Source organism: Silurus aristotelis (assembly GCF_946808225.1).
Source record: "Silurus aristotelis genome assembly, chromosome: 3".
NCBI classification, from domain to species: Eukaryota; Metazoa; Chordata; class Actinopteri; order Siluriformes; family Siluridae; genus Silurus; species Silurus aristotelis.
Window position 1 is genome coordinate 28698698 of NC_139576.1, and position 23299 is coordinate 28721996.

General features: G+C 38.0%; 1 protein-coding gene across 1 annotated transcript; it reads right to left on the reverse strand.

Annotated features, from left to right (window-relative positions):
- Nucleotides 1-5396: 5396 nt before the first annotated feature.
- Nucleotides 5397-11816, reverse strand: LOC310724021 (little elongation complex subunit 1-like). Its single transcript, XM_083537771.1, has 12 exons — nt 11725-11816; nt 11110-11253; nt 10269-10300; nt 10038-10120; nt 9875-9911; nt 8326-8783; nt 7837-8005; nt 7009-7169; nt 6504-6694; nt 5884-5984; nt 5697-5789; nt 5397-5586 (listed from the first exon to the last, which is right to left on the reverse strand). The coding sequence occupies exons 2-12, from the start codon at nt 11205-11207 to the stop codon at nt 5399-5401; spliced, it is 1611 nt and encodes a 536-aa protein (XP_083393897.1). The 5' UTR covers nt 11208-11253; nt 11725-11816; the 3' UTR covers nt 5397-5398.
- Between the last annotated feature and the right edge of the window lie 11483 nt (nt 11817-23299).

The window sequence follows — 23299 nt, forward strand, 5'->3', positions numbered from 1 at the left end:
ACTGAGCACCGGAGCACCTCAGGGCTGTAGCAATATCAAATCTCCCCTTCATAGCCAAAATTTTGGAAAAGGTTGTAGCACAGCAGTTATGCTCACACCTACTTATGAATAATATTTTTGAAATGTATCAGTCAGGATTTCGGCCTCATCATAGCACAGAGACGGCGCTAGTTAAGGTGGTAAATGACCTGTTATTGGCCTCTGATCAGGGTTTTGTCTCCTTACTTGTTTTGCTCGACCTTAGTGCAGCTTTTGACACCATTGATCACACTATACTACTTGCTAGACTTGAGAACGTTGTTGGAATAAAGGGAACGGCTCTCTCTTGGCTCAGGTCTTATTTGACTGATCGCTATCAGTTTGTTGATGTTAATGGTGAGTTCTCCACACTCTCTGAGGTAAAGTTTGGTGTTCCTCAAGGATCTGTCTTAGGCCCTCTGCTTTTCTCTTTATATATGCTGCCTCTTGGAGAAATTATTCATAAACATGGTATTAGATTCCATTGCTATGCTGATGATACACAGCTATATATTTCAGCAAAGCCAGATGAGAGAGATCAGCTTAACAATGTTAAAAAATGTGTAAAGGACATTAGACAGTGGATGCTCGATAACTTTCTTCTGCTAAACTCAGATAAGACGGAAGTACTTTTACTAGGACCACATGCAGCTAGAAGCAAACTTTCCGATTACCTAACATCTCTGGATGGTGTTTCTGTTTCAGCGTGTACGGCTGTCAAAGACCTTGGTGTGATTATTGACTCGAGTCTTTCCTTTGAGGCTCACGTGAATAATATTACCAGGATCGCCTTCTTTCACCTTAGAAATATTGCTAAAATTAGAAATATGATGTCGTTACAGGATGCAGAAAAACTAGTTCATGCTTTTGTTACTTCTAGATTAGACTACTGTAACGCTTTACTGTCTGGGTGTGCGAGTAGGTGCATAAATAAGCTTCAGTAAGTTCAGAATGCAGCAGCAAGAGTCCTCACTAGATCTAGGAAATATGACCACATCACCCCTGTATTAATCAGTCTACACTGGCTCCCAATCAAATCTCGCATTGATTATAAAATTTTACTACTGACATATAAAGCACTTAATGGTCTCGCACCACCGTATCTGAGTGAACTTCTGTACCAGTATGATCCTCCACGCCTACTTAGATCAAAAGGTGCAGGCTATCTGTTGGTTCCTCCAATAATGAAGATTACAGCAGGGGGCAGATCTTTCTCTTATAAAGCCCCGCAGTTATGGAACAGCCTTACTATCAGTGTTCGGGACTCAGACACAGTCTCAGTGTTCAAGTCGAGGTTGAAAACATATTTATTCAGTCAAGCCTTTAATCAGTAGATTTTTTCTCAGGTAAAGGCTCAGATCTGGAGGGAACATTGATATAGAGTGTTTGGTGAACTGGGATATTTGTACGCTGTCGTCCCCTCACATTCACGTGTTCACTCAGGTTTGTTGATGGTGGTGTGGTGGGCCGTCTCTTATCCCAGAGATCCCTCATGTCTGTGTTGCCTTCTGGTTCTCCCTTTTAGTTATGCTGCCATAGCGAGTCTTGCCGGAGTCCAAACTGCACAGTGACTTTAACTCTCATGCAACAATAGGTACACTTAATAATCCATATCCTTCTCTTCCTGTCACCCTCTTCTCTCTCTCTCTCTCTCTCTCTCTCTCTCTCTCTCTCTCTCTCTCTCTCTCTCTCTCTCTCTCTCTCTCTCTCGGTCGAGTTAAACATGCTCCTGAGGCTCCAGTGACCACTGTTCCTGCCCCTCTCCCCCCCGTGGATCTTCCCACTTCATCCAGGCCTGCCTGGATTGGATGTCAACAGTCTCCTACACTGATGTCAACAGTCTCCTACACTGACTCAGAAATACACTTCGCTTTTGATCATCATCACTGCACCCCGCAACATTGTATACCCGCCACAAATGGACATTCGGTGTAACCCAGATGAGGATGGGTTCCCTCTTGAGTCTGGTTCCTCTCAAGGTTTCTTCCTTATGCCATCTCGGGGAGTTTTTCCTTGCCACAGTCGCCAGTCGCCACCGGCTTGCTCATCAGGGACAAACTTACTCATAAAGAACATATTCATTTTTAATCACCGCATTATCTGTGTAAAGCTGCTTTGAGACAATGTTCATTGTTAAAAGCGCTATACAAATAAAAATGAATTGAAATTGAATTGTTCAGTCCACTGCTGTTCACTCTGCTGACTTATGACTGTATAGCAATGCACAGCTCAAATCACATCATCAAGTTCGCCGACGACACGACCGTGGTGGGTCTCATCAGCAAGAATGGTGAGTCAGCATACATAGAGGAGGTGCAACGGTTAACAGCCTGATGTGGAGCCAACAACCTGTCTCTGAACGTTGACAAAACTAAAGAGATAGTTGTTGACTTCAGGAGACCACAGAGCGACCATTCTCCACTGATCATTGATGAATCATCTGTAGAGATCGTCAAGAGCACTAAATTTCTTGGTGTTCATTTGGCGGATAACCTCACCTGGTCACTCAACACCAGCTCTATCACCAAGAAAGCCCAGCAGCATCTCTACTTCCTGAGAAGGCTGAGGAAAGCCCATCTCCCTCTCATCCTGAGCAGCTGCATCACTGCCTGGTTTGGGAACTGCACCTATATTTAATATAGTTCTCTCTCTCTCTCTTTCTTTCTCTCTTTCTCTCTTTCTTTCTTTCTTTCTTTCTTTCTTTCTTTCTTTCTTTCTTTCTTTCTTTCTTTCTTTCTTTACCTCCTTGAGGCCTGATCCTACAGTAAAGACCATGAACAGGTTGCCTCCCAGACCAAAGGGAGGATGTGCAGTAGAAAAGCCTAGCAGCAAAAAAAAAGCCTTGTTTTTACTTCAATATCCAAAAATGATCTGGAAATTTTTGCTAGTTAAAAATGACTCTGAAAAACAACAACAACAACAACAACAACAACAATAATAATAATAATAATAATAATAATAATAATAATAATAATAATAATAATAATAAACATATAATCTGTAGTTGGTTATAGAAACAGGTGGAATTTGAACACGGGCCACGTCCTTAACTGTCAGTCTCACACTGCCCTCTTGTGGCACTGTCAGGACTTGCTTTTTGTTAAATTCTGTGCCAATAATATAAAAACTTTTTCGTCCATTTGTTTTGTAGTTATATTTTTATGTTAATCAGGACACAGAGTAAAGTGTGGCTCTTCTTCTACCTCCAACCTTGTTGTTTTCCTTTTACTTTAATTATTCAATAATGATATGATTTAGATCTGGCTTTATGTGCGAATCCTAGGACTGGTCTATTGGGGAGATGTGTGAGGATATGAACGGACCATAATCCACGAGATCAAGAAAAATGAAGTGCATCCACATGTGAAGAACACACCAGTGGAGAACCACGAGAAAGTATTCAGCGATATTAAAAACTATTACAGTGATATCATTTTTTAGAACTTTATCCAAATCAGCTCATTCAAGGGAACATGGAACACGTTTGGGTCTCCTAGTTGAAGTGAAGAGAAAAAATTTAATGCTGCTGTATCCAAAGTAATCATATACAATTGTAAATTAATTATAATTTTAATTAAAATGATAATTTTAATTAAATAAAAAACATGCATCCTTTTAAAAAAAAAAAAAAAAACTTACTGACTCAATTAATTATATATATATATATATATATATATATATATATATATATATATATATATATATATATATATATATATAAACAAAAAAATATTAAGTAACACCTGTCTTGACCAAAGAGCTGTTTAATAATTTTTATTTTATAAAAATATTATGTCTACCTACCTACCTACCCTCCTCCTGGCCTTTCCTTTCCTTTGGCAACATTGACTGTGTATGTGCAGGAGCAAGTGGCTGACACTGTAGAGCACGGCTATGCGATTCAGTTCGGGTCTCGCCCCGCCCCGGTTCAACAAGCTCTCTCCCATTGAGGTTTGCTTTCGAGGTCAAAGCGTACCAATATCAGGTCCTTCCGCTCGGCCTTGCCTTGTCAACTCGCACCTTTACGAAGGCATCCATATCCTCATTTATATCAACGATTGGTTGATATTAGCTCAATCGGAGCAGTTAGCAGGCTGGCATTGAGATGTCTCTCTCACATGAAGGAGTTGGGGTTTAGGCTAATTGCTCGGAAGAGTGTGCTTTCTCCATCACGGAGAACCACCTATCATGGCGTCATATGGGATTCGACAACTATGCGTTGTCCAGCACCAACATTGTGTCCATCTTTACGATGGTCAGGAAGGTCAGAGAAGGGCAGTCACTCACTGTCAGGCAGTTCCAGAGACTGCTTGGGTTCATGGCAGCAACGTCCAATGCCATTCCATTTGGCCTCCTGTACATGAGACCCCTTAAGCGGTGGCTCAGAGCCCAAAGGTTCTCTCGGAAGGGCAATCCCGTCCGCACAATTAAGGTCACACACACAAACTGTGATGAGTCTATGTAGGCTTGCTCTTATTGTTTATAATAACCTGTCAATATGTTATGCAAATAATGCTTTTCGGTTCATGCTAGCTGTCCAAGAGACATGCAGTGTTTTTGTATGGGTAAAAGTGTAACTATTAAAGTTCAATAAACATCTGTGTGTTCAGAGCATACCAGCTTCCTAATTATTACATCACAACCTTACCACACATATGCAGAAATAGATGTTGACGGCTTTGCTCTATATCATGCAACAATATCTAATACATTTAGGTCAAGATGTACCAGAAATAAAAAATAGTCACTGAAGACAAGTGGATTTATTTTCATTTTAACTATATACAGTTGGTACAGTACACAGAATAGGGAACAATATTCCTTGTCTGACAGTCGCTGTGTACTCTGTGTGTGTGTGTGTGTGTGTGTGTGTGTGTGTGTGTGTGTGTGTGTGTGTGTGTGTGTGTGTGTGTGTGTGTGTGTGCCCTAATGCTTTGGTATCATTTGCGAGATATAAATGGTGAAAGTGTATGTATAGGGTCCACAATGCTGGTAGCTTTCCGAGACCAGGTGAGGTTCTCCACAAGTGAACACCAAGGTTGCTGAGTCAGCACCATTCCAATATCCAATGCATTTCCTGTCTGAAAGCTGCCTTGTTGTATTTGCTGATGAGACCCACCACAGTCAGGTCCCTGGTGAACATTGCAGCACAGTCTTGATTCACAGTGTGAACAGCTGGTGACTGAGGATACAACCCTGGGAGGCCCCGATGCTCACTTTGGTGATTTAGAAAATGCAAACAAAGTGTCCTGTCTAGAAGCTTACAGCATACAGACTTTTTATACTGAGATGTAAACTATAATAAACTGTTAATGATGTACAGTTCTATAATTAATTTTATTTATTTATGTAGTTTTAAAGATAAACCACTATAGTGATTTTAGATTTTTGGCCTTATCTGATGACAAAGAAAGCCGATTTTCTTAAGGCACATAGTGACAGCTGGGGGAACGGGCTGTGTGATTTTTTGCTGCCATGATATTAAAGCCTTCAGAGCTTCTTCAGGGTTGCTGGCTGCCAGATCATGAATGGCATAGATCACAGAGAGCTGCACTTCCCAGGACATACCTGCATACAAAATACATAAAAAAATTAGAACAAATTCCTTGATGTGGTTAATAAAGAACTAAAAATAAAGATAGATAAAGAACATGTTTATTTGTATGTTTTAATGATACCTTTTGAGAGGTTTTGATTTCCAAACTCAATCATGTTTTTTGCAAGATTTTCGACTAACATGTTCTCCTTAAGTCCTTGTTTTCCAAGTCGCCCTGTTTTAGTTGGAAAAAGAACATGAGTGAAAAACTGAAGAATCTGGAAATTATGTGAGTTAATGCTTCAAAACAGGATTTAAAGTAAACTTACCAAGTAGCCTGAACACTGCTCCTAAACAGATGCCCCGGAATGGTGTTTGCCCAGATCTTGTTTTCCTCAGCCAAGTGTTCAGGATCAGCCAAAGGTCCATTCTAGTAAATATAAAAGAGGAGAATTGGATATGTTGGAGTGTCTTTGTAATGGTGATAGACCAGCCATTGTGGTTTTATGATATATTGTAAGTTTATGCAACAAAGACTGGAAAATTTGCAATATTTTATACAACCACTAGATTATTGGCCGCATAATGTAAAACGTCAGTCATAAGAATTTGGTCCTAAAGACACCCCGATAGTGAAAAACTTATAGCTAAATTTACACACTTTCATTAGCTCTGACTGTCTGAGCACTGATCCAGGAAATTTCTTTTAAAAAATGCTAAATAAACATTTCCTCACAGAAGCCATCACTATATCAACATTTACCCAATTTTTCCCCAAGAGTTCTTATTGCATAAAAGATTAAATACAAAAATGTCTGCCTAAATATAAACTTTGCAACTGAAATACTCTCAGTGTTGATGTTCTAGAAAAATAATAAATAATTTATGACCTTTTAGATTCAAGTAGTTTGAAAACTAGAAAGCTGAGAATTAAATATGCCTTCAATACCGTATAATATTTTTAAGAGTCCATGGCCAGCCCAGTTGTGCACACAGAAGATCTATGCTGAAGATGTAGTTCCAGGCAGCATCACAGAGATCATAACCATACCAGCTGCTCTTCTGGAACCTTAGACTGTGGTCTTCAAAAAGATCCTTCAGTGTGCAAACAATCATATTGTAGATGTTTCCTGGAGGGTCCTGGCAGAAAATAGATATTTTCTTTAATAACCAGTTCAGTAAAATGATGTTTACAATAATGTGGTGATAACTGAAAGGTGACAATTTTAGGAACAATGTTTACTTCCCTAAAATAGTGATGTCCTTTAAAACTTTTTGTCTGAACTATAAAAAATAACTAATAACTAATAATCAACATGAATGGATGATGGAAATTGTCCCACTATATTACACTGACAATTGGAAATCAATAATTATGACGGTTGCCATAACTGTTCTGGCCTGATTGTGATAAACAATGAAACTGAGAGGAACACTGAGAATCAGCTACTTACCTCATCCCAGTACATATACTTGCTAAGCAAGTCTAATATGTTTCCATCTGCCTTCATTTTGCTCACTATATGAATAGCTCTGCATAAAGCGCTGTCATGGGAGAAAATACATGGCCATGCTGTCACCATGATCATAATCAGTTTGGGGGCTTCAGGAAAGTCTGCAAAGCAACAAAACATTAGAACATACATACACTGGATGGAAAGAAATACAGTGGATATAAAAAGTTGACACACCATTATGAAGTTGCAGGTTTTTCAAATATAGGACAGTAACAACAACATAACATTCTGTCCTCTGACATAAAGCTTATAACAATTTTATATTTCAACATGACAATGACCCAAAGCACACATCAAAATCAACAAATACAAGGCTTCAGACAAGGATAATCAAATTGGCGCAACCAGAGCTTAGACCTCAATCCCATAAAAAATCAATGGAATGACCTAAAAAGAGTCGTATGTGAAGTTAATACAGATTTATTAAAAAAGACTTAAAGCTGTAATAAAGGCAAAATGTGCTTCCACAAAGTGTTAGTTGGGAGCAGTGTGCGGATTTCTGCAATCAATTCTGGGTAGATGTTTTTATTTAAAATGTTCCATATCATAACATTTTTTTTTTCTGCTGAATTTTTGTTGGTGTAACAATCTGACATTTATGTTCTTATTTTAGTCTTAATCTTTCAAAAACCTACAATTTCATAAGCGTATGTACACTTTTTATATCTATTGTACATAACCATAAACAAGACACAGTTGGATTCTTTGTATCATTGTCCGAATCATTTTTAGTAGCTATGTAATGAAATGTCAATATAATCTCACCTTCTTTAAGAAGTCTGTAGGCGAGGGCATGTGCTTTACGAGAGTCTGCCCTCTGCTGACACAAGCCCACATAAACCCTACAGTAAGACTGCAGGAGGTCATGTACTGTAGACTCTTTCTCTGCCTTGATCAAGTCCAAAATTAAAGAGAGAAACATCTCTGCTGAAGACTAAATGAGACGGAAAAAAATTATCATCCAAAATCCAACTAAATCAAACATGTATTCAAATCATGTATTCAAAGCAAATATTAGGAATCTAAACCTGACTGTAGATTAGGTTTGGGAAAACTAACAGACATTGCATAAACCAAAACCTGGAGTAAAAATTTTACATGACACATCAAATCTACTGTTCAATTTAAAAACATCAGGACCAATGCATTATGGATTGACTTTTTAAAATGAAAAAAAAAAACACAACCAACAGCTAATGAATAAAGTGGTTTGAATTGCATGCAAAATAAATTGAACAGAAAATAATAACTGACCTTGTTCACACAAAACTCAGAAATGACAGAATTCTCTTCATCTGTCAGAACAGGAAGTTCACATGCTCCTTTACAAAGTGCATCAATCCTGTTTGTAGGTAACACATCAGAACAGGACTTTTGCAGTGTTTCTAATGCACTGGAGATTTGGGCTCTGGGTCTGATTGTTGTGTTTGCACCATCAGATGAAGCAGCATTAAGTTGAAGCCTTTTGGCTTTTCTGGGTGGTGGCATGTCTGATCCAGTTCTCTTTTTTGTCAGGCTTGTCTTGGTGAAAGCTGGGGCAGAGGTTTTGATGGTTTGATTTTCTGAGATGGGATTTTTGGGCCTCTGATCAGAGCTCTCCTGTATGGAGGGCAGGGTTTCTGGAACAGACTTCAAAATAGCAAAGGCCACCCCTTGTGATGCTGAAGTGTTGGTCGTCAGATGAGACAGAGTATTTGCTTCATTTTGAAGGCCTGCATTAATATAAAAGAAAACAAGTAAAAAAAAAAATAATAAATTTTGCATTGCTGCATATTTTATTTCTGCATAATGAATATAGCCTTTAATCTTATCATTTCTGTTCATCTTGAATTATATTTTTTGATCTAATTTTTTTATTGTATTTGTATTTTAGGTATATTTTGATTGTGGCTGTCAATCAGTTAAAATATTTAATCGCAATTAATCACATTAATTGCAATTTAATCGCACATTTTTATCTGTTCTAAATGTACCTAAAATGTCAACTTTTTAATACTCTAATCAACATGGGCATATATTTGGATGCTTTATGCGTTTTTTTATTAGTGAAACTACTGAACATAGAACATGAAGACTAAATATTCTTGTAAATATTTAAAAAGTAATTATTATATTTTAAATAGCATCATCAAGTCATCAGGACACTAAACAGAACAGAAATGTTTTCACACGGACGGTTTTAATTGCCAGGTGTGTGCATCATGGCGGATATTGATTCTTGATTTGAAACTTGCCGCATCAGTATTCGGTGGAGTTTATTTATTTATTTTTTATATCTGAGTGAATTAAGGACGTCGTGAATAAGTGTGTGTTGCGTTAAATGTTTTAACTTCGTCTCTTTTATATTTATTTATATTTCTTATAAAAATGGTCACAGAAACACTCATTTTGTCTGCATGGAGAAACACTTTTCTCTATAATTACAATAACTAATTTTTTACATATCAAAATACACTAATCGCCTGCTTTACCGCGGTTCGAATCTCATGCCCCCGGTTTATCGCGGAATTGCATTTGCTATATAACTAATTTGTTACACTGATTTTTTCCGGTCTCTGGTGAATAGCACAATAGACCAAAAAACTTATAGGGAATTGTTTTGATGGAGTTTCATGTTGAAATAATGAAATGTATTAATAAGAAATATAAGTATTAATTATAAAATGAATTAAAATGTTAATACAGTACAGTACTGTACATAAAATAGAATTTTTGGGGTTTATTGCGGTTTTTCGTCTATTGTGAGCGGTTTTGAAACGGGGGGGTCTCTGTATAGAGAAACTGAAAGAGATTTCAGTATTACCTTTGTTTATCCGTTTCTCCCGTTTGAAGAGTTCTTCCTGTTGAGGTTCATAAACAAAGATCAACTGACAAATGCAGCACAAGTGCATTAAGATTTATTTAGTCTGCATAATGTCTGCATTTAAGTAGAAAGAAGAAATAAGTAGAAAATAAGTAAAAAGTACCTCAATTAAGCGCATGCGTTTCTCGAGGCTACTGACTTTGCCCTCCATGCCTCGGATTTCCAAGTTCTGTCTGGTGTCTGTTTCTAAAAAATAATTAACAAAATAAAATGAAATGGTGCTCAGGTCACACCAATCACATTTTATGTTTATTTGATAGAACTGTATCATGCAGCCATAATGCACTTGTATTGTTTTACACACTGAAGGCAGAAACATCTAAACTAAACACACCTTTAAGTTCCAATAGCTGGTTTTCAGCATTTCTGCGGAAAAGAAAAGAAATATTTAGATAGAACATTAAAACCGCCCCACAATATAAATTAAAAAAAGTTTGTGGGGGCAGTGTTAATATTTAGATAGAACATTAACATGTCTTTATATATATATATATATATATATATATATATATATATATATATATATATATATATATATATATATATATATATATATAAAGAAAGAAAGAAAGGATATTCCTGACAATATTCAAAAGGAACTGTAATTTGCAATTATGTCTTCCATATGTAGACGCATAAATTGTGACATAATACAAAATGTTTGGAATATTTGGATAGAATATTAAAACCGCCCCACAATATTAATAAAAAATGTTTGTGGGGGCAGTGTTAATATTTAGATAGAACATTAACATGTCATATATATATATATATATATATATATATATATACAGAGGCGCCGTTAGGGGGGGTGCAGAGTATGCCAGGCATATGGGCCCAAAATCATCAATTAAAATTTTTCCAATTAGTTTTTTTTATTTTATCGTACATACACACATATATTTTAAATAATAACACTGTGGTGAAATAAAATGAATCCCCTGTAAATAAACTTAAACTATATTAACTTTATTATTAATAATATAACATAATATTAATTATATTATAAAATATATATATATATATATATATATATATATATATATATATATATATATATATATATATATATATATATATATATATATGGGGGCCCAAAATTCTGCCTTGCGTACCCCCCTTAAAACTGTTAATTGCGCCCCTGTATATATATTTATGTAGAGCATCCATCATACAATTCTCTGTGTACGTTGATAATATCAAAATGCAGTGTCTCCGGGAAATCACAAGAAGTTTCCTGAAGAGCCTGCTGGCTCAAGCTTGACTCGTGCATTTTTGTCTGTCTTTTCCGGTTTTTCCTTTTAGGGAATTTGCTGAATCTGTGGAAAGGGAGAACAGTTTTAATCACAATTTATTATAATGGTTGTTTTATTATTTCTTATAACAATACGTGTTTTCTCCAATTATTTTGTCTGTTTAAGATTCTGCTCAAGGTGACCATTGGCAGAAAAAAGAGGATTTGTGTACACGTTTCCATGACAAAGGGGGCGTGGCTTTGGGTTCGTGGCGCCCGCAGCTTAGCTCCTCTGTGACGTTTGGATTTTGCCTGTAACTCTCACTGGAGTGATCCTTTTGCTTACAGCCATTAAAGGTAATTTTAATTCGTCATTCGTGTTTAGGTGACGTTAAGATTTAGGGTAGTTTTTTTAAGCTAAACATTTTTATGCTAGAGGTTCTAGATGTTCATTTTCATGCTTCCCGGAAGTTCAACTCAAGATCAGATTCGTGAATATAAACTTGTATTGTTGTCGAAATAGATTAAAAAAAAAAGTAAAGTGTAAGTGATGTACCGATAGTGTATTTCTTCTGAAGTTGAAAGATGAAATATGTCGCGGCTGGTTGCTTGAATTGTTCAGTGTAGTCTGCGGGCTGCTGCTCTGCGTTTGGGCTTTTTAAGCATATTTTGCTTTTTAAGCTTATTGTGGCGTCACAAAGACGTGAATTTTGCGTCAATTGTGCGATGTGTGAAGTCGGATAATCCGCAGTAAATGCAGTATTTACTTGTACTCTAGGTATAAATAGGTATAGAATAGTATGTACAGTTACAGATAATTGGAGTACAACCCATGAATTTACTGTGTAATAGACTGTAACACTGAGTTTGTACAGTTCAAATAGCAGTAGACTATAATTCCAAAATGAGAGATTTTAATTAGAGACATGTCAAACTGACAATTTTTTGGCCAATGCTCTTCTCAATTCCGAAAAATTAACATGTGGTGATGGCAAACTCTGAGCTAGTTTTAATAAGGTTTAATGACTGTTTGAACTTGCACTAAGAGAGGTACAGAAGGAAGAACTTCAACCTCTTCTACTCCACCCTGACCTCTGACCTTTGAATCTGACACTGTGGTGTTTTTCAAGTCAACTTTGTTTGATGCTTTTTTGTGGTCTACCTCCTTAGTGAAAGATTATACTTTAGCATGTATTTCCTTGTTTTGCTCTTCTAGTTTGGTAATACTGTGTTCTTGCGCATATGTTAAGCAAAATTCTCTGTGGCAATTCCTTTTACATTTTTCTTCCTGATACATACATCAAGCACATTTTGATATTTGTCAATAGCAGCACTTTGTCTGGATGAATTCTATATTTCCGTGTCAAATCTTTCCTGACAGATTCTGTTATTATTGAACTCGTGTTTACCCAACATTGATATGAATTCACAGTCAGACCACAGAGAGGTAGCTAGTCCACCTTTCTCAGTTGTGGTGTCAGTCTAGCATTCCTGCAGAACATTTTAGGATTAATAATTTGGAATTTATATCCAAAGACAGATGACCACTGTTAGTATTCCAAGAAAATATTAACCACAGTGTAAATGTTGTTAACCTCCCCACCTAAACAGAGGGAAAATTGTAATTCTTCCCTGATACTCAGAGGATAATCACAAACAACAACAAAAAAAATATGTTAAACAGCTGCAGTTCTGTTTACAAATAAGTCATCATCTGTTTATCAGGGATGAAGTTGGTTTATCCTCTGTTTAGGCAGGAAACGTTAACAGCACACTACTTCCTCTCTACCCCCTTTTGAGTACACAAGCATTTATGAGTGCCCCTAATGATAGGGTTAACTATAACATGCCAAAACTACTTGGAACTATTCTGACAGTAAAACTGTTACAACAATGTGTTTGTACAGTTACAGTACATGAGCAGTAGAATGTAACACTGAAATTGTAGTACATAACCAGTAGACCAGAAAGTCACCAACGTGGTGCCCGCAAGGACCACATGAGTCGCCCGTGAGCCTTTTCTAAAAATAGCTGTTTCCTACATTGTTAAATCATTGTTGATAATTATTGTGAAAAATCATTAACATGATCAGTGTCTTCACATAGATCAGGGGTGTCAAACTCAGTGTCACATCCGACCCGCGAGATGATTTTATATAAATCTATTATTATTGTTATACATTTTTGTTCAGGGTTTTTTGCAGCATGTTCATATTTCTAACTTGTATAATTTTGACAGGAGATATTTTTATGGAGAGCTATTTATTTAAAGTTTAAGTTTATTTAGTCTGGAATAATATTCCTGTCTGTTGTTATTCATATTTATGTTTAAAAAAACATTGTTTTAGTGTGTTTAATAAATGTTTATCCTGTTCGGCCCACGACTTAAAGTGCGCTTTGAGTTTTGGCCCCCTGTGCAATTGAGTTTGACATAGATAAATATCATTAATTATTAATAATAACATATAATTAAAGGTAAATTGAGCAAATTTGTTATTTCAGAAGTGTGTATCAAACTGGTAGCCCTTCACATTAGGCGGTACCAAGAAGTAGCTCTCTGTATCAAAAAGGTTGGTGACCCCTGCAGTAGACTATAACACCGACTATGTGCAGTTCCATGAGCAGTAGACTGTAACACAATGTACAGTTACATGTGCAATAGATTGTAACGCTGAGTATGTACAGTTACATGTGCAGTAGATTATAACACTAAGTATGTGCTGTTACATGAGCAGTAGACTATAACACTGAGCATGTACAGTTCTATGAGCAGTGTGTGTGTGTGTGTGTGTGCGTGCGTGCGTGCGTTAGCTATGAGCAACATGGAACTCTTTAAACTTATCAGATATTTGACTTTGTAGGTACATTTTATACATGCCATGATTTTTTGTTGAAATTCATAAAATAAAGTCACTGTATATAAAAACTCACATGTTCATGTATTTTGTAGTGTGTTTGTACTTTGAGTGCCTTGAGACCATGTGACCAGATGGTGTGATGCGTACAAGATACTGTGATGCAACAGTCTTGTATGCAAATAAGCTCCTACCATTTTATCAGAAAATTTGAGAATCTGAATCTCTCGACTTTTGTTATATATAAATATACAGTGGTGTGAAAAAGTGTTTGCCCCTTCCTGGTTTCTGATTTTTTTGCATGTTTGTCACACTTTAATGTTTCAGATCATCAAACTAATTTAAATATTAGTAAAAGATAACACAATGAACACAACATGCAGAACACAAAAGTTAAATTTTTGTCTCGTCAGTCTACAGAGTTTTTTTAACCAAAAGTCTTAAGGATCATCAAGATGTTTTCTGGCAAAACTGAGAAGAGCCTTTATGTTCTTTTTGCTCAGCAGCGGTTTTCATCTTGAAACTCTGCCATGCAGACCATTTTTGACCAGTCTTTTTCTTATGGTGGAGTAATACACTGACCTTAACTGAGGCAAGTGAGGCCTGCAGTTCTTTGGATGTTGTTGTGGGGTCTTTTGAGACCTCTTGGATGAGTCACTCGCTGTGCTTTTGGGGTAATTTTAGTCAGGCCACTCCTGGGAAGGTTCTCCACCATGTTTTTGCTATTTGTGAATAATGGCTCTAACTGTGGTTTTCTGGAGTCTCAAAGCTTTAGAAATGGCTTTATAACCTTTTCCAGACTGATAAATCTCAAGTATTTTCTTTCTCATTTGTTTTTGACATTCTTTGGATCCCAGCATGCTGTCTAGCATCTTTTGGTCTACTTCACTTTGTCAGGCAGGTCCTATGTAAGAGATTTCTTGATTGCGATCTTATGGTCCGATTCAACTACAGTTCTTTCATGGCTAAGAAACCCAGCCGATGATCTAACAAAGGGGCGTAGCTTAGTAGAACTTGTTACACCAAACAGGTGGAGTTTAGGTCCCCCCTTTTTACTTAAAGCAGAATCAGAGTGGCCAATCCTGCCACCTCTTAAGACCCCTGAAGATAAAGTGGAAAGGAGAGCTAGTATATTCTGTGGTGTCGCACAAACATCAAAGCCCTTAGACCCTAGTGAGTACCACTCTTGGAAAGACCTTGTTGAAGCCATAGTTCAACAACATCCAAGTGACTTAGAACAATCTAGTATACCTAGAGCTAAGGACTATGTGACAGCAGAACATCTCCTCTTCCGCAATATTCAACAAGATAGTTTTCCAGAAGAATACGAGCAACTAAGCTCTGGTAAGCCCGTATCCCCTACAATTAGATTACTCACTTTAGCCCCAGAATTCGACAAAGCCAGTCAGCTTATACGGGTAGGAGGACGCCTACTTCGTGCTGAAGGCTTAGAACTCCAAACAGTTCAACCTATTGTCCTAGACCCTCATCATCGAGCCACCAAATTACTCATTTTAAGACTATGATAGTAAGCTATGTCACCCAGGACCAGAACGAGTATTTGCTCGTTCAGGCCAACAGATGTGGTGATCTCGACCGCCTGCCATCCGACAGAGAACATCATTGCGTCGGCAGCACTAGAGAACGGCAAGACCATCAAGCTGTGGAAGAGCGACTGCTAAGCTAAAACACACGCAGGCGTTATTTTATATTGTTTCTTTTTTTTTTTTTTTTTTTACACATTTGTATTATTATTTTTCACTACACCAGGCCATGAAGTTTTGGATTTTGTTTCACTTTTTGTTTTATTTAAAAACTGCATGTTGTGTTCAGTTGTGTTATCTTTTACTAATATTTAAATTAGTTTGATGATCTGAAACATTAAAGTGTGTCAAACATGCAAAAAAATTGTAAATAAAAATAAGGAAGGGGCAAACACCTTTTCATACCACTGTATATACATTCAGAAACCATACAATATATTCAAAATTCATTCAATATTCTCACGTTTCATTCAATATCTTGAGAATTCATTCAATATTCTCACATTTCATATAATTTATTCAGAATCCATTTTAAATATTCAGAGTTTTCATTAAGTTCTCTCTATATATACACACACACACACACACACACACACACACACCCTTACGAGGGAAATATCAAGGTCCGTGACGTCGGAGTGACATGGGGCCTTCCCGTGGGCTCACCACCTGCAGGAGGGACCGTAAGGGACGGTGCTGTGAGGATTGGGCAGCATTTGAAGGCTCGAATTACGGATAAGCGGGAGAAAATGAATGAAAAAAAATATATACACACACACACACACACACACACACACACACACACACACACACTATAGCTATGTATGAATCAGGAGAGTGTTTTTTAGTGGTTTTGTGGTATTTTATTTACAGTGCACAGGAGTGATTGGGAAAAGGGAAAAGTGAAGACATGGAAAAGTGCACTTTACAGTCTGTTAGTTGTCACTGGTTTGACCACGGAGGTGAATAAGAGTGGCGCCGCTCTGGATCAGAGTCGTTTGGTGCCACAACCGTGACAAGGGTAGTTGTCTATCCTGTCTGTATAGCCTTGGTACATGGGAGCTCTAGCGGGAGCTTGGTATGGGCTGCCGTTGTCACTGCTGTAGTACTCTTCGCTGTAACTGCCGGTGTGCTTTCTGCAAAGAAACTGCAAGCGACCACTTCCATAACTCGCTAGTCCTTCTTCAACTCAATGTCTTCCGTGGCTCCTTTTATTTATGCCGCTCACCTCATTTGGCACACATGGCAAAAGGGCAGAGCGTCCCAACGAGGCACAGCTGCAGCTGTGAACTGATGATTTTTATAGTGTAGGGTTTCCACCCAATGGCCCAACGACGGAATCCACTGGTGTGGGTGAAGGTATGCTGCGTGTTAGTCCTTCTAGCGCGGCTGTAAAAGATTACTCAAATAGATTGCACTTTGTTACATTAATCCAATTTTAACCTCTAATCTGAATTTTTAATAAAGATTTAACTTGAATATCTCAAATTCAAGCTGATCACCTTATTGTTTATACTTCTTTAATTTTATTAGATTATTCTAAGCATTCCGTCTTTTCAATTAATCATTTATTATTGTCCTGGAGTCGCTTAGAACCTTGTGCTTGGCTAACGATACCTGCTCACGGAGGCACATTGGCCAGTCTGAATCTTAGTTAGAGGATACAACGGTAAACTAATATTCTTTAAGTAGGCCGCTCAATGCTTACTCATTCATGAAGAACTATTGATTTAGTTACTTGGTCATAACTTGCTAAATCAGTGAAAGCCGCTAAACATGCTCATGGACACAAACTCGCCAGACTGTCCCTTAGTTAGAGGATATAACGGTAAACTAATATTCTTTAAGTAGGCCGCCAATGCTTGCTCATTCATAAGGAGTACTGTATTTAGTCACTTAGTTATAACTTGCTAAAGTCAGTAAAAGTTGGAAATCAGAAGGTCTCAGACGTTGTGCTCTATGTTCCATCCGTTCATGAGCCTTCAGTTTGTACTATCCTGGTCACAGATTTGCGGAAATGCCAGACTACATAATCAACTAGATATAAATGATTTCAGGAAATTTCAGAGTTAATCAAGAATTTTACATTTATTTCCCAGGCAATAATCAATAAACAAATGTCATATCTAAAACAAATAATAGAAAAAGTTACATAACATGATCAACATTTAACCAAATAATTTTGCAATGCAGTTTACTAAAGAAATGTTAAAGAATCACTATACCTGGCAATAGAGACACACAGAGACTGTGTGGGAAGTTCTGACTATCTACTGCTTTCCTGAGTGTTTCGCTAAATTTCCTTAAATACCCAAACCATCGTAAACACTTGTAAATTCAAAGTGATAAAAGCCTTTCACACCCTTTCTTGGGACAGGATGTGACCTAAAAACCAAATGTCACCTAGACCACCTGGTAAGGATCTTCTCTGGGGCAACCCTTATGGACAGAATTTCCCCAAACCTGGGGTCTGTTCTACTGATATGGGACTGAGATCATATTTCCAATCACACTGAGACCTTTAAAATTATACTAAACGTGAAGGTAAAATTTATACATTCCTAAATTGTAATTATTACATGATGCAGGTAAAGTAAATTGAATTCCGGGACCTTCTCAGTCACCTTTCCATGATCCAGCTATCTCCCCAGGAGGAAAAGATGGGGGCTCAAGGATGGGTGACTGGGCAGCTGAACAAATAGCTTTCTCTCCTCAGATCAAAGAAACCCTCTCCTCAGATTAGAAGATTTATTGTTTTGTTGCATGTTAGTTCTCTTGGTCTGGCCTCATGGAGTTGCATGGCAGTTCTCGGGGTCTGGTACCATGAACAGATCTGACCATCCTTACAATAGCAAATGTGACTTACACAGTTGAACCTTTTGATCAGGTCTCAGGTCATTTTGTTGAGAGATTACTCTAGGCTGATGGTGTTGTAGAAACGATTTAGAGTCACGCATTTTGCTTCCAGAAGATGACGGCCTTTCTTGTCATTCAACAAAAGCCGAGCCTCGTTGGGACGCTCCGCCCTTTTGCCATGTGCGCCGAATGAGGAGAGCGGCATAAAAAAACGGAGCCGCAGAAGACAGCGAGTGCCTCGTTGGGACGCTCTGCCCTTTTGCCATGTGCGCCGAGGCTCTCCACAACACGGGTCCGTTCAGCACACTCCTGGCAGTTGTGTTTGGAACGCTTGCCTATTGCTGCATGCGGGATGTTAGGCTGCGTCACAATACTCATAGCAAACAGAATCACGTCCTTTTGCTTTCAGAAGATGACGGCCCTTATTATCATTCAACAAAAGCCGAGCCTAGAGTGCAGATCCACACCTCAGCCCTTCACCATTGTCTAGTGATAAAATTAAATCACAGAGCATTAAACAACAACCAAAATATGCATCCGCACTCTAGCGGAGGCCCAGCCAAACCTCTCCCTCCACTCTTGACTAGAAAGGAGTAAAAGACTCAACCTCCGTAACTGTTAAAATATGATACTTGCTACAACACTTCCCTATGACTAATCCAGGTATGTGATTTAAAGTAATCTTTAAATAAAAATGCATTAAAAGACAACATCATCTTAAACATTCTTGGTCCAGCACACACGTTGACTCTCAGATACTTTGCACATCGCAGAGAGCCAACTTTCAGTGGTCTTCTTAATCATCTTCTTTATCCTTCTCTGAAGTGCTCGAATCCCACTCCAGACAACACAATCAGAGCAGTAAATGTCCACGCTATTTTGTATTTTTTATTTTTTGCTTACTTTACTTACTTGACTTTCAAGCCCTTTACTTTATTACCAACAAATGCTGGATTCTCCTCCTTCCGTTTCTTTTGTCTGTTTGTGATGTCCCCCCTTGTTTCCCTGTACTTACTTTAGTGACTCTTGTGCAATGATTCAAATGAGTCCTGTCTTCCACCAGGATCACTGTTGGACTAGCCGCTACGATGTTGTAGGGCCCCTTCCTGCTGGTTTTGTTACACTCCTTCTGAACACCCTCAGATAGACCGGTCTCCTGGAACAATTGGGCGTGAAGTGTCTTCCTCCTTTCCAGGCTTTCCTGCATATAGATTGCTTCATGTATTGCAGTTAGTTTTCTTGCGATCAACTGGGTAGTCTTATCTATAATGATGTATTGTGTGATCAATTCAACTTTCTGTTTTGTCATTTCTTCATACCATGTCTTTTCTAAGCTGGTGTCTTTGGTTGCATCATTAATCATTGTACAGTGAAACTTAGAAGTTGGTAAATGTGCTTCAAAATCTGTGCTTTTATAAACTTTCCCCATTAATTGATTACCAAACTGACATCACTTCCTATCTGACCTACCCAATAGATTTTTTGGCTCAGTGATCATTATCTCATTTCTTATACCTTTCATGTCTACCTACACACCTTCTGGAGAGCACCATATTTTAACCCTAAATTACACAATGCCTCTCTTCCTAACAAATGAACAGGCATCTGATTTGAGACTAGAACAGGTATAGTCACACTTTTGTATTACTTTGTAGACAAACTGGAGCAGTCATAGGAATTAGCTGCTTCTGTCCTGAGAATTGACTTAATTCAGTAGGAAGGTACTGCTGGTTGGTTGAGATTGTGGTGTCGATTTGTTGTCTGTGATGGTCTGAATGCCTTTCCACATGCGTCTGGGGTCAGAGTTGTGGAAGTGCTCTTCTATGTGGATTTGATATGTATGTTTGACTCTAGTAATACCACTTTTCAGGTTGGCCCTGACTCTTTTGTAGTCCTCTGCGTTGTCAGATTTTAAAGCAGCATCTTTTGCTTTCAACAGGAGACGGACCTCAGGGTTCATCCACGGCTTTTATTAGGAAAGCATTTCACATGCCATAAGGTCAAAGAAACTGCCTGCAATGCTCCAAGGCACAGATGTGGGGAAGGATACAAAAAACATTCGGCAGCACTTAAGGTTCTCTAAAAGCACGGTGGCTTCCTGGACTCAACCAGGCACAACCAGTTTGGCACCAGAGCTGATCACCTGGTAAAACTGAGCCGGGGGAGATGTGATCAAGACCCCAGTGGTCACTCTGACTGAGCTCCAGAGATCTGGGCTTTATGGCAGAGTGGCTAGACAGAAGCCTCTCCTCAGTGTGGAGCACATGAAGCACCTGAAAAACCTGAAGGACTCGCAGGCTTTTTTGTAAACTCCAAGCAAGCGTTCATTTGTGTTGCACCGAGGAAAGGCTTCTGTCTAGCCACTCTGCCATAAGGCCCAAATTGTTGGAAGGCTGCACTGATGGCTGTCCTTCTGGAACTATGTCCTATCTCCACCCAGGATACCTGGAGCTCAGTCAGAGTGGGCTGGGTGGCCAGCTTTTGGAGGAGTCCTGGTTGATTCATTTTATTATTTAATAAGATGATGTGAATGCCCACTGCACAACCTCCAACATGGGGCTGAGCAAAATGGTTTTTTGCCATGTTGAACCATATCAGGTGCAAGAGTCTCTAATTTTGTACAGCAGTGCTTTGATCATGGGGATTTGGACACACGACGCACTGATAGGAGCTAGCTGATTCACAAGCCTTTTATTTATTATTTATTGACTTTTATATATGTCAATGGTAGCTGATTCTGAGAAAGAAGCATATTTCAGCAGACTAATATAAGAAACTGAAATACCGATAGCACATTCTGAGGAGGTAGCATAGATAGTCAGAACACCCGCTCAGAAGTTCTGACTCGTCACACGTCAGTCAGATGCAAAACGCAAGAATGGTGCAGAGAAAATCAGGATGCCAAACGGGGTAAAAAAAAAGGTGTAAAACAAGAGCGGGGTGATTTATGTTTTGTGTTATAATTCAAAGCTAGCCCATATGAAGCTGTTTTATTGAATATAAAATAGAAATTCTATCAGTTACTCACCCTGATGTTTATCCACTGGAAGTTGAAAGAGTATTTCCAAAAATCCACATTTTTCCATGCAATCGAGCAATAGTGGCATTTTGCAATAGTGACACTGGTTATAAAGCTAGCTTCATTGAGCAGTGAAAATTTTCCCCCACTCCCGTTAATTTCCAACCCTGGTACTAACCAACATTAGCAAAGCAACTGTACAACTACTGTAAACTAAATGTATAAGTATTATTAACTGACTTCAATCCTGCAAAAGCATGTTGAAGTCAGGTAATAATACTTATACATTTAGTATGTGCTAATTAGTGGGTGCTGTGTGTAAAAGAAAATAACTCGATACAGTCGACTATAGGCAGGATTTGAGAATTCTGATTAGACTATGTAAATCTTTAGTTGGGGACACCCCAGACAGACAGACAGATAAATAGATAGACAGGTCATCTACAATAAACAGATAGACGGACAGCCAGACAGATCAGGCCCCCGCAAGGCCTTATCTGCTTTTATTTCCAATAGTCTATTTTCATCATTTCATAGCTTTTCCCTTTTTGTGGCGGCGCGCCTGAGTGTCTCTCTCTCTCTCTCTCTCTCTCTCTCTCTCTCTCTCTATATATATATATATATATATATATATATATATATATATATATATATATATATATATATATATATATATATATATATATATATATATTGGAGTTTTTATCCTATCAGATTTCAACTCACATTACATGTTGCCAGGGTCAAAGGTATCTGATGTAAGGTCTTCACAGCCAGCATCTGCAGCCTTTTTTTTTTTATGTTGCATGTTTCATGTTGCGTGACACTGTTGCTTTAACCAATCAGGATGCGATTTTGTCACTCCAAAAACCCCTAGAAGGCATCCAAACACGTCTGACATACCACATTTCTGTACAGTATTAATGGTTTCTGTAGCTGTGGCATCATAATGATGTTATTAAGAAGTGGATTCATTCAGGTGAGACACCACTGAAAGCCTAGGTGTAAAATGTATGGCCAGCCACTAGTGTATGTACTGCCTTTGACTAAACGATTGTATAGCACTTGTATGCAAGGTTCTCTGTAATAAAAATAAACAAACAGAATGAAAAAAAACAAAGTGAATGAATAGATTAGAACAGAACACACTGAACATTAATTGAAGAGCTGTATGAGGGGGAGTTACATAAAATAACTTTAATTGTTTCTACAGGAAACTGAATTGTTCAGTGCTAGAACACCAGCTTTAATCAAAATATACATTTCACAGAAAATGTACACACTTGTGTGACACCAATCTGCAGGAAACAAAATAAATAAAAAAAGTTTTCTGAATTCTGAATAGATTTTAAGAATCAATGTGATGGAAAGCTAACCAACAGGAGATCTCTGCATCCTTAAATAAACTGATTTGGTTGAAGCTCCTGAGAGTGATATCACTATAATAATTCTTCTTATCACTGAACACTTTCTCGTGGTTCTTTATCAGTAAATTAATGTGGATGTTCTGCCTTTGCTTAATCTCGTAGATTTCCGTCTTGTGCCCCAGGTTTTGCTCCAGTCGCTGTTGTTGCATCTTCTTCTCAAACAATTTTTGTGGACAAACATCAGTGTTAAGATGTTGCTACAGTGTTCCATGTACAGTTACATTTCATGAAGATTCATAGACAATGTTAATAAATCATACTTTTTCCTCAAATTCATTTCTCAGCTCCTCCTAATGACTCTGTGAGAAACAAAGGAGTGGATTTGAACATGATGGTGATGACGAATAATCTTGCAGTCTAGTAGAGACTATAATTGGTCCTCACTGCACACCTAAAGTCTATGAGGTGGAGCTAGACCCAACTTATCCTA

What these genes read in the sequence shown, in the direction of transcription:
- LOC310724021 (XM_083537771.1), bottom strand. Translation starts at nt 11,207, where the DNA reads ATGCACGAGTCAAGCTTGAGCCAGCAGGCTCTTCAGGAAACTTCTTGT. An exon ending in AACGCATGCGCTTAATTGAG is followed by an intron (nt 9,912 to 10,037) that starts GTACTTTTTACT and finishes GAACCTCAACAG; the next exon opens with GAAGAACTCTTCAAACGGGA. An exon ending in AAATCAAAACCTCTCAAAAG is followed by an intron (nt 5,587 to 5,696) that starts GTATCATTAAAA and finishes TTTTGTATGCAG; the next exon opens with GTATGTCCTGGGAAGTGCAG.